Raw genomic sequence first — 12,513 nt, 5'->3', positions numbered from 1 at the left:
TATGGTCTACCACTTTGTGATTTAAATCGAAAACTATAACATAACATTTACACTCCACGCCAAAAAACAGGGGCCTTCCATATACTACTCTTTACAGTTTATTTTTATCATGTTGCAGGCAACAAACATGCCACGGAGATTGCGAGTATGGCGCTAGAGCTGCTAGCGGCCACGGCACACTGCAGGCTGCCACACCGTCCCGATCAGGTACTTAGGTAACTGTCTCAGTGTACTTGTTTGCCTTTGCATGCCCCGAAGCTTATTGTATAGCTATACTAAAACTCCACCGACAAGAGCCAGGCTCTCTCAAAAACATGCCACTGAAATTGCTAGTATGATGCTAGAGCTGCTGGTTACCACGGCACACCGTTCAGATCAGGTACATAGGTAAATGTCTCCGTGTAAAGTAAAAAGTAAAGTAAAGTAAAAGTAAAAATTATTTATTAACCAAGAAGAATTTCTTAAAAGTATGCAAATTATCGACGACTTCCACACTAGGCTATGCCTGTGTCGTGAAAGTCAGCTACATGCGGAAATTGACCAAATAACAGCGGCTTGAAAATCAGATAAGTACATAGTGCATGCAAACTTACAACTAAGTATTAAATAATACAACTAAAGAACAAGTAAAGGTTATGAATTAAATTACTGTGTACTTGTTTGCCTTTGCTTGCCCCAAAGCTTATTGTATAGCTATACTAAAAATATGCCACGGAAATTGACACTTTGGCGCTAGAGCTACTAGCGGCCACGGCAGTCTGCAGGCTGCCGCACCGTTCAGATCAGGTACTTAAGGAAATTTAAAGTCTCCGTGTACTTGTATGCCTTCGCTTCCATGCAGATTGTTGTACTGTCACAATATAACATGCCACGGAGATTGGAAGTATGGCAGCTGCTAGCTGCCACGGAATATTTCCTGATACCACACATCAGGCCGGTACTTAGGTAATGGGTAACTGTCTCTGTGTACTCGTTTGCCTTCACTTGCCATGCATGTAGCTTAGCTAGCCCTGTCTAGTAGTCATAATAATAGCACAATCGGATTAGGTCTAACCTCGAAATCTCTCACACTATCTGACATTTGGGGACCTCGAGGAATCGCAGCCATATTGGAAAATGTGTACCACCCTAGAGAAATTTGCGTTTTACTCTAAATCTACGTTCTCTATGAGAATATGTTGTAAGACAACATAAGAGCTTATTAAATTCTACACAAAATAGTCGGAAAAAATACATCTTGTTATAGAAAATAATTTCTCAATCCAGATTTAGCACTTATACCCACCCTTTCAGGGGATATTCTCTTAATAGGAAACTTGGAGGAATATTAATTCGGCTTTTTTCTATACATTTGTACACGTTCTACCCCAATATCAACATTTTACTCGACTGCGACTAAAACAGAAAGTAAGGTAATGGGTTTAAATACAGATAAACAGTACAGCCTGTAGCTTAGGATGGATTTTTTTATGTAGTTAGTTTTAGTTTTATATTCCTGTTCTTGTTCATATTGTTTTATATAATACAGAAATACAATAGTACTTATTTCTTCATACGCAGACGTTATGCATGAGAAGCGGCATTCACACAGGGCCGTGTGTCGCGGGGATTGTCGGAAGCAAGATGCCGCGATACTGCCTCTTTGGAGACACCATCAATACGGCTAGTCGCATGGAGAGTACTAGCGAACGTAAGTTTCCCAAATATAATAATAAATATTAGTACACTTGGCAATAGATACGAGCCACTTGCTGGATTCGTGCCAATCAGTGTTGCCAACTCGGATTTTGAAAAAATGCTAGACTAATGTCTAGATTATGCCAAAGTTTTTTGAAATATACTAAAAAAATGCTAAAATGTCACTTGAAAATAGACACTTAAAATAATATGATGTCTAAAAATATTCACTAAAAATAACCGTACTTGGGCCATTTTATTTAAAGTTGTCCCCTACACTTATTTTTTCAAAATTGGGATTTTTTATGTTATTTCTACTCAGAATCACGAGCACTTTCTATTATTATTATAGGAGAAAAAAAGTGTCCCAAGGTTTTTTTCCCATTCCGTTGCCATTTTTTCATAGACTTTGTATGGCGGTTTCGGAATGCAAAGATCGAAAAATGTATGGAAATCTTGGGACACTTTTTTTCTCCAATTAGGATCAAAAGAGCTCATGATTCTAAGTACAAATAACATAAAAAATCCCAATTTTGAAAAAAAGTGTAGGGGACAACTTTAAGAGCGCTCTTACAAGAAAAGTCGAAATAATGCAAAATTGATGATACTAGTCGACGAAATTCAGGACTTTGCGCTCATTATTAGAAACAATGAGTACTTGTTCCAGTAAAAGCGTCTTCTTATCTTTATAAATATCGTTGTAAATATTAGAAAAAGGACTTATTAAATTAGTAATGATTTTTTTTCTGATGGTCGTTTCCGAAAAACCCCGTGAAGCACTGAATGGCGAGCTCTTATTTGGAAATGTTGAGAATTTTACTCTGCTAAACCTGGCTATTTTGTATTACTAATACCCTGTACTTTAGGCATATCAAACTATATTTTTCCTACATACCTTTGAGAAAGAGAAAATCAAAGTAAAACGAACTCGATTTTCTCTCCGAAACAAGTGTCAATTCCTACGAAAATCTACTTAATATCGAAGTCATTTTCATACTCAAGCAATCTGCAACGTTTGCTTATACTGTTGGTATACATTAGTGTTTATGAAATTCTACTATAATTTTTTGGCAATTTTTTGAAAACTACTCTATATTACCGATGACGCGCGCTGCGCCAGCTCAGTGCCGCGGCAGAGCTTGTAGAGGCAGGACGTGTGTCGGTCGGCTCCGCACATTTTCAACGGCGACGACGAGGTTTTTTATCATTGTGTGCGGCGGGCGCCGTGTAAAACGCTATACTGTGTGCGTGTAAACCGCAACGAGAGACTTTGATCCTAGCACTGTTTTTATAGTATTATAATTTATAATGGTACAGTTTAATAAACTACCGGACAGGATTAAAAATATTTGAAACGACCTGACATTCTATATGTATTTATTTGACTCAAGATAGTACTCAGGGTCTGATGATGGAGCCGGAAGGTGGTCACCGGTACCAATCAACCATGCAACTAAACCACTTCGTGTTTAGGCTCGTTTTATTCATCTCAACAAGATCTTTGACACAAGATAGTACTCAGGGTCTGATGATGGAGCCGGAAGGTGGTCACCGGTACCAATCAACCATGCAACTAAACCACTTCGTGTTTGGGCTCGTTTGATTCGGCTCAACAAGATCTTTGACTTAAGATAGTACTCAGGGTCTGATGATGGAGCCGGAAGGTGGTCACCAGTACCAATCAACAATGCAACTAAACCACTTCGTGTTTAGGGTCGTTTTATTCGTCTCAACAAGATCTTTGACTTAAGATAGTACTCAAGGTCTGATGATGGAGCCGGAAGGTGGTCACCGGTACCAATCAACCATGCAACTAAACCACTTCGTGTTTGGGCTCGTTTGATTCGTCTCAACAAGATCTTTGGCACAAGATAATACTCAGGGTCTGATGATGGAGCCGGAAGGTGGTCACCGGTACCAATCAACCATGCAACTAAACCACTTCGTGTTTAGGCTCGTTTGATTCGTCTCAACAAGATCTTTGACACAAGATAGTACTCAGGGTCTGATGATGGAGCCGGCAGGTGGTCACCGGTACCAATCAACCATGCCACTAAACCACTTCGTGTTTAGGCTCGTTTTATTCGTTTCTATAAGATCTTTGACACAAGATAGTACTCAGGGTCTGATGTTGGAGCCGGAAGGTGGTCACTGGTACCAATCAACCATGCAACTAAACCACTTCGTGTTTAGGCTCGTTTGATTTGTCGCAACAAGATCTTTGACACAAGGTAGTACTGAGGGTCTGATGATGGATCCGAAAGGTGGTGACCGGTACCAATCAACCATGCAACTAAACCACTTCGTGTTTGGCTTCGTTCGATTCGTCGCAACAAGATCTTTGACACAAGTTAGTACTCAGGGTCTGATGTTGGAGCCGGAAGGTGGTCACCGGTACCAATCAACCATGCAACTAAACCACTTCGTGTTTAGGCACGTTTTATTCATCTCAACAAGATCTTTGACACAAGGTAGTACTCAGGGTCTGATGATGGAGCGTGAAGGTGGCGACGGGTACCTGTCTATCATCATCAGCTCCATCATCAGACCCTGAGTAGTATCTTGTGTCAAACATCTTATTGTGACGAATCAAACGAGCCCAAACACGAAGTGGTTCAGTTACATGGTAGACTGGTACCCGTGGCCACAGTCCAGCTCCATCATCAGACCCTGAGTACTATCTTGTGTCAAAGATCTTGTTGAAACGAATAAAACGAGCCTAAACACGAAGTGGTTTAGTTGCATGGTTGATTGGTAATGGTACCTTCCAGCTCCATCATCAGACCCTGAGTACTGTCTTGTGTCAAAGATCTTGTTGAGACGAATCAAACGAGCCCAAACACGAAGTTGTTTAGTTACATGATAGACTGGTACCCGTGGCCACCTTCCAGCTCCATCATCAGACCCTGTGTATCTTCAGTGTCAAAGATCTTGTTGAGACGAATCAAACGAGCCTAATCATGTTACTACATGGTTGATTGGTATCCGTGACCACCTTAATCATCATCAGATCCTCAGTACCAGTTCGTTTTTAAACCCTCGTTGATACAAACTTTACAACCTATAGGTACCAAATGCAATGACGAAACATGTAAATAAGCGAGTAGGTACCTATAATTTCTTTCGAGTAATATACCTTCATAAGTACGAGTATGGGGCTATTCATAAATTACGTCGTTTCAAATGGGAGGAGTGGGGGGGGGGGGTCTGGACATCGGATGATGGTAACATGACGTAGGAGGAAACAGATTCATCCGAAGCTTGATTTTTGGATGATTTGAGGGGTGGGGGGGGGTCAAAAATCGTCAAAAATAGATGACGTAATTTATGAACAGCCCCTATGTACATTTGCACTGCATTTAGTATTTTCGTACTTACCAAATAACAGTTTTAGAACTTTAAAAGTTAAGTACAGTTAGTGTTGTTATGGTTGATTTCAATATGCTTCGCGAAGGATCAAGAATCTTTAATCCATCATTGTAGTGCGAGTGTGGTAGAAGGGATCGCCATACTGAGCTCGCACGGCCTGCCGCAGCGCGTAAAATACCTAAACTCGCTCAACGCCGAAATGTAATAGCGCTCTTAAATAAAATGGCCCACTTTGTCAGTAGAAAAAGGCGCGAAATTCAAATTTTCTATGGGATAATAATCCTTCGCGCCTACTTTTTTTTGTCATTTTTGTTTACTAACGGAAATGGCTTGACAGACTATAGTTACGACGGTTACGAGTCTGCTGTTGTTTGGCAATATAAGCTGGCCGCAGACGCACGGAATTTTCATTCTGTTTCCGGACGGTCAGGTGTGAACGGGACGTCGCTATACACATAACTACCTACACATGTCTTGTTTGCACCTGTCAGTCCATACGGAAAATTCCGTGCGTTTGTGGCCAGCCTTATTATTGACCAAGTGAGCTCAAAATGCGAGCAAAGCTTCTCCGCTTCAGGCGTATAACCGCGAACATTGAAAATCGAAAATTTCCAGCAACTATCTCTGTCAATCTAATTACGCCTTAATTGGAGTAAAAGAGGTAGTTGCTCGAAATCTTCATTATCGACGTTCGTGGTAGGCCCTCTGTAAATTTATGTAGGTAAATACCTACAAGATCAGTGAAGGCCAGTCCAGATGGGACAATTTTCGCCCAACCTGATTAAATTGTCTGATCAAATCTGCAAAACGAAACTCAAATACCTATGTCAATCCACGAAAAAATCAGAGGTCAATTTAACTGAATTTATTTGCCATTAATAAAAAATATTCATATACCTATAGTCCGTCGACGTCCATCCGCCCACAAAAGTCAAAATTCATATGAAAATATGAATCACATAAGGCGATGGCGCATATTGTTGCTGCCAAGTTGGTGCAAACTTGGCTTAGACTAAATTATGCTAAAAAATATGCCAGATGCTAAATGGAAAATTTTGGTGCCAAAGTGAGTGAAATTATGCCAGATCTGGCATCAATTATGCCAAGTTGGCAACACTGGTGCCAATAGGGAATATTAGGCAAAGCTCGGCTTATACCTACAGTAACCAAACACATACCTACTAGCACATACCTACAGTAAACAAACATCAATGACACATCATGCGTCACTACGTCAATCACATGGCCTACCGTGAAACACAACAATCGAAAGTTCGGTTTCTGCCTCTCTAGCACTCTTGCATATACGATACGAGCGATAAAGAGGCAGAGAACTAAATTTCGATTTTCGCGTTTACCGGTAGGCCCTTGTTAACAAACCGCCTTGATGCATCAATGTTATATTTTATTGTCTGTGAAAACTTGTCAAAAAACAGTTTAAGGGACAGTATATAATATATACTGCTGCACTCTGGCGGCAGAACATTGCAGTAATATCCCCTATTAGTGTAGGCCCAAAAGAGGTTTCTGTGCTCAACTAATACATGCATGAGTATGAGTCTGTATAATTATTACGTTAATACATTAATTTGATATTGTAATAATTCGTACCTAGTCACAATGACGATAAAGAGTTTGATATCGATTTTCACTGGAACAAGATACGAAATCATTAATCAAGTTCCTCAACTGTATATGCTTTTCAAACGTAGGTGAGGTTTATATAGATAGACAAACTTATATATCCAATGGCTAAGGCTCGGCCGCCAACCTCAATTCCCTACAACTACGAGTATGTAGGTGATGTGCTGACGTGCACAAAATGCGCTCGAGTATTTAGCATGAAGATAGGGTAGGTGAGCCATTTAAGGGCGCACCAGAGAGTGGATCAACTACACTCTATTAACGCGATATAAAAATTGCCTAAGCGCTGGTGGCCTAGCGGTAAGAGCGTGCGACTTGCAATCTGGAGGTCGCGGGTTCAAACCCTGGCTCGTACCAATGAGTTTTTCGGAACTTATGTACGAAATATCATTTGATATTTACCAGTCGCTTTTCGGTGAAGGAAAACATCGTGAGGAAACCGGACTAATCCCAATAAGGCCTAGTTTACCCTCTGGGTTGGAAGGTCAGATGGCAGTCGCTTTCGTAAAAACTAGTGCCTACGTCAAATCATGGGATTAGTTGTCAAGCGGACCCCAGGCTCCCATGAGCCGTGGCAAAATGCCGGGATAACGCGAGGAAGAAGAAGATAAAAATTGCCTACTCCAGAGCACACAGTCGGGGTCTCTATTGTTTCCCAGAAAGTTTGAAGTCCTAATGTATTGTTTGTCCACATTTTCGTTAGTCATAATTTGGTTTTTCTCAGAACCGCGTAACTTTTCAGGATTGCCATAAAACAAACCCAACCTAACCTAACCTATCTATAGGATAGCCTTACGAAAAGTTAACGGTTTCAGAATTATCACTGACGAAAATCTGACATTCATTACATTATGACTTTCAATAATTAGGTTAAACAAAGGGATCCTCACACAGTCGCTGTGGCCGAAATCGGTTAGGAGAGCATCATCATCATCTATAATCTTAATTTGTAAATTTTAGCGATGAAGATTCAAATCTCCGACGACGTGAAGAGAGCTCTGGACCGGAACGGCCGGTTTATCACATCCCCTCGAGGAGTAGTTGATGTCAAGGTAAATATTGTATAAATTTTAAGCAACAATATTTCCATAGCAATACCCCTACCATTTCTCGGGAAACATTTGGTCATTAGTTGTTATACCTGGGGGCCTATAGATATAGTTCGTGTCATTCATGATGACACGCAGATTTGTCATAATCTAACCTTTAATAAGATGACAATACGAGTCAAGGCACGCGTCTTCGTGAATGACACGATCTATACAGATCAGCGTTTCGTCACAGAATAAGTAATAGTACTACCGTACAGAAAGGAAACTTCCTACAAAACTGAAGTTTGACAGCGGTTCAGGGTTGAATCATGCTGTCCCTTTCTAATATGTGGCACTATCCCTTTCGGCTATTTAGGGTTGTCAAAATTCAAGCCATTATCTGTGGTCGTGCACGCAAAGGGACGTCAAGTTGTGTCAACTCTTATAATTAGCTCGGAGCAATGCTGAGCCGAACGGATCCGAGTTTGCCCGAAGTCAGGAGTTTCGCACCCCTGGTTTCGTTCGCTACGGCGCAAACGATTGTCATTTTGGCTAGACCCCCTAGTTGGAGAGCTGCATAGTTGGACAAGCTAGCCACAGCGCATTGTCTCGTTTTGTTCCTTATGTAAGATAAGATGCTGGATTGAAAATGAACGGTCCGGATACCTATCCCAAAAATATAAGTGAAAATAAGTGAAATATAAGTCGAAATCATGAATTTAAGTGATGATTGTCTAAACAATACGATTCGCTTCGTCTTTGGCCTCGCCACTCTCACGAGGGTGTAATGCCGTACCTCATTCATCTATCATTGTGGCCCTTTATTTTCAGGGCAAGGGTGAGATGGTGACGCATTGGCTAGAGGGCCGGTCGGGCCCGTCGCCCGTCCGTCTCTCCTCGGGCCTGGATACCAGCGCCCCCAGCTTCCTCGCACGCATCCATTCGCAGCGAGGCCGGGACAACAGATCACATTAATATTATTATCAAACTTCCGGCTAGAAATGGGGTTGGCAACTGTCAAAAGTTTGCATAGATGGCGCCATCATAGCTTGTCCCTTTTTCTAATAGATTTGGCTTAAAGAGCTGGCATCCAGGGCATAAAAAAAAAAATTAACACAATTCTACACATTTGACAGGGCAAGATATGATGGCGCCATCTGCTTAGTACTTCGACCGGCCAACCCCATTATGTGTCGTTTTCACAATTAACATCTAAAGATGAACTTTTTTCTTCATTCAGAATAATTAATTACATCATAATTAATTCAATGTGGAAAACAATGCTTTTCGCTGTTGATTGTGAATTTAGGAATTATTTGCCATCATTTGGACATACTAAAACGTGATTTTATGTTTCGTATTGTATATATTTCATTATTAATTAGAGAAATATATGTGTTAGATATTAATCTAAGACATACCTAGTCAATCAATTCAGTCATAATTGTCATAAATGTCTTTACTTTCAAGATTTTTGTAGCTGCCGGTACCTATTTGTAACGTAAGTGTAATCAATTGTACCAAATAAATGTTTAATTATAACTAATAGAGAAGGAAAATGGGTGGAATTAAGAGTGAGTAGTTTAAATTAAAATAAGGATACATTTTATACGCGAACGGGAGCGAAGTTACAGAAATATAATTATGTACTAATACCTAGTTGCGGTTTTATTTATCATAATTTACTAAGTACTTAATTTGCTGGTAAAAAAAATAAAGCATTAAATTAACATTTGACAATTATTGTGACATGTAAAATATGATGGTAGGAGAGCCACAGAGGGGATTTTTGTAGTAGCTCGAGCGCGTCAGATTAAGATGTGAGGGATATCTTGCTACCCCGTGGTACCTTAACCACTTTGAGCCGTTGTAAAAAAAGCTGTAGACGCTCTCCTGCTCGCTGGAAAAGAAGACTTTTTGTCTTCCTACCACTAATTTTTCGATTCCAATAGGTCTCTACGACGCTTGAGTAACTACACATTTAGCATCGCCGGCTCCCCAGCTATGACAATGTTAATTAACCCTTTTCCAGGCCGCACCAATCTACAAGGTTTTCCCGAAAAATCCAAATATATTCCAATTAATCCAGCTTTGATGATCCATTTGAAGACAAGTCAAATTTCCCGAAAGTGCAATCTAATTTGAAACTTAAATCGGCATGCTAAAGTTGAAATTCTAGTGGCGCGTATGTGGTCGATAAATCGTACTATGCCTGGAAAACGGTTAAAGTATACCTCATATCGATTGATGGTTCCTATAACAGTTCCTTCAGTCTCTTTTTGTTAGGCTTAATAAAAAAAATTGGATATGCTAAATGAAACAATTTATAAACATTTATAATAACATTTAATTGACACTTCGTTAATACAATAAGATTGGCCTTGAAGTTTCTTAATGTGTAAATAATTTATATATCTTACAACGACAGGGCAATCATTAGCCACATATTCGAAAAACTTAACGATATCTACAATAGATAAAACAGTTTTTTTGATGAAGTTAAAGTCTGAATGATAAAGAAAAAGGCCATTATCTGAAAATTATTACCTAGTTAAAGTCTGTCAAGCCATTTCCGTCAGTAGAAAAAAGCGGCATATTCAAACAATGTAGGCGCGAAGGGTAGGTATGTCTCACAGAAAATATGAATTTCGTGCCTTTTGCTACTGACAAAGTTGTTTGACCGGCTATAGCATATATATTTGCGGTTGCATCTATATTTTTCACATGGCTTGGGTACGGTGACAGATGTCATCTCCATATCTTAAAACGCAAAATAGAGAATATTACGCATAACTATGTAGAGTAGAGAGGGCGCTACTAGCACAAACGTAGACCCTAACTACCGCGAATAGAGAGGCAGATAACGAAATTTAGATTTTCGTGTTTTGCGGAAGACCCCCTAAAACAAATCGCTTTGATGCATCAGTCATAGTGAAAACTTGTCAAAAAACTGTTTACGGCATAGTATGTATAAGTTAATCTATGGTTTACAATATGTGCTAGTGCTGCACTCTGGTGGCAGAACATTGCAGTAATACCCCCTATTGTCTAGAGATGAGGAGGGTTATTCCCACTAGTTACCACCAAGTTCTTACCAGTGGTAACTACTGGGAATTTATTTCCCACCTTTTACCACTGGTAACTACTGGGAAAAAAATTCCCAGTAGTTACCACCAACTCGGTTTGGTGGTAACTACTGGGAGTAAACCGATGAGGATGACAGCTGTCACCGTACCCAAGCTATGTGAAAAATACTTAACTGAGGCTATGTTTTGTACAGTCGCCATGAGATATATCGGAGCGGCCGAGGTGCTCAAAAATATCTCAACACGCACTCTATAACGCCTTGACACTAGAGACACGAAAATCTGCACACTGCTTCAGTGTGTGAGCGAGACAACGTTGTGCACGTATAGAGCGATGTCCTGCTCGCACACCGGAGCGGCATACAATGTGAGGACCTTAGACTGCAGAGATTCGAACCACGCTAAGTTTTCATTCTATGCTACGTCTATGGCGCTCCCATGGGATATGTATGCATCGTGTAAACTCGTGCAAGTCTGTGTAAACATAGAGTGGTCAGAATCTGTTTTGAAAAATGGCCGACATACGACATTTAAATCTTAAATATCTGGGCGACCAACTAAGCTCGAGATATCACGATTCTTGCTACTGTTAAAGCATTTAGAATATTCTTTATAAACCCAATGTTTTGAACATATAAAGGGTTTATAAAGTACTTTTTCACCACACCAGGTCGTAAAGGCTCTCTTAATTGTTCAAAAACTGATGATAAAGTTGGATTTTATCCACATGATTGGGAAAGCAATTCGATGCAAATGAGTTGTATCCTCATGTTGGCTAGAGAAATTGCAATTACATGATGATTTTGAATGATAAATATTTACCTAATGTATTCATTGGTATTTGATTTGTGATGTTTAGCAGTTCCTCGCGAAATCCTCGTGTGGTGAAAAATGTTGTGTTCCACTCGGTAGCAAAGTTTGGTTAATCCGCGTGCCTTGAAACCCTCGCAACGCTCGATATCTTTCCGAATAGCTACGCTCGTGGTTTAATATAGGAATCTTTCACTTGCTCGGGTATCAATATTAGCACGAGGAATTTAACAAGAACTTTGCCCCCTTGTAAAACAAATAACTATTTTCTTTTCCCGCTAATAGAGCCTACATTGAATTTAACTACTTACTGGCATAATTGTGTTGCTTAACGTCATCTCAGCCACTTGCACGATCCCACTAACCCGGGGTTAACCGGTTAAACCTGGAGTTACCATGGTTACCAGTACAATTTGATACTGGGTTAACAGTTAGGGTTAACCCCGTGTTAGTGGAATGGGGCAAGTGGCGCTTACTGACTTAAATACACTATTTAGTGTGTTATAGGTATGTACAATTATTTTATAAGAAGTATAATACACTATAGACCTTTCATTTCGATATCTGTCTGTCATCAATCATTTATATTTACCTACTTGGTCCAAAACCTTCGGGGACTAGTTGGAATAGATTCTTAGACCTTTGAACGTCGTAACAGTTTTGACATTATTTTGATCCTTTAATTTGCATTTCCATTTTTTTTTTACGCAGTTTAGGCCAAGCGCTCGATATTTTTCGATTTCGTATCCATAAAAGTTTTTATTCTAAGTATCGTCTGTAATAATGTTTTTGTTTGAAAAGTAAATATACAAATTGTATTTTCTTTGTGGTAATGTTTCTTTTCCTGTTCTCCTTTTTTAAATTTATACACCAAAAAAAATTGTCATCAGTCTACA

At 39.8% G+C, this 12,513-nt stretch overlaps 1 protein-coding gene across 1 annotated transcript in view; it reads left to right on the top strand.

Moving 5' to 3' along the window:
* Nucleotides 1-8,696, top strand: part of LOC134796248 (uncharacterized) — a 94,566-nt gene extending 85,870 nt beyond the window's left edge. Inside the window, exons 13-16 of the mRNA XM_063768296.1 lie at nucleotides 119-207; nucleotides 1,561-1,690; nucleotides 7,651-7,742; nucleotides 8,553-8,696. Coding sequence (XP_063624366.1) covers nucleotides 119-207; nucleotides 1,561-1,690; nucleotides 7,651-7,742; nucleotides 8,553-8,696 — 455 coding nt within the window. The remainder of the gene's footprint in view (nucleotides 1-118; nucleotides 208-1,560; nucleotides 1,691-7,650; nucleotides 7,743-8,552) is intronic.
* Nucleotides 8,697-12,513: the final 3,817 nt, after the last annotated feature.

Source organism: Cydia splendana, chromosome 13, assembly GCF_910591565.1.
Source record: "Cydia splendana chromosome 13, ilCydSple1.2, whole genome shotgun sequence".
In the NCBI taxonomy this organism is placed as follows: domain Eukaryota; kingdom Metazoa; phylum Arthropoda; class Insecta; order Lepidoptera; family Tortricidae; genus Cydia; species Cydia splendana.
The sequence above is the reverse complement of the archived record's forward strand: the minus strand, read 5'-3'. Positions and strand labels throughout refer to the sequence as shown.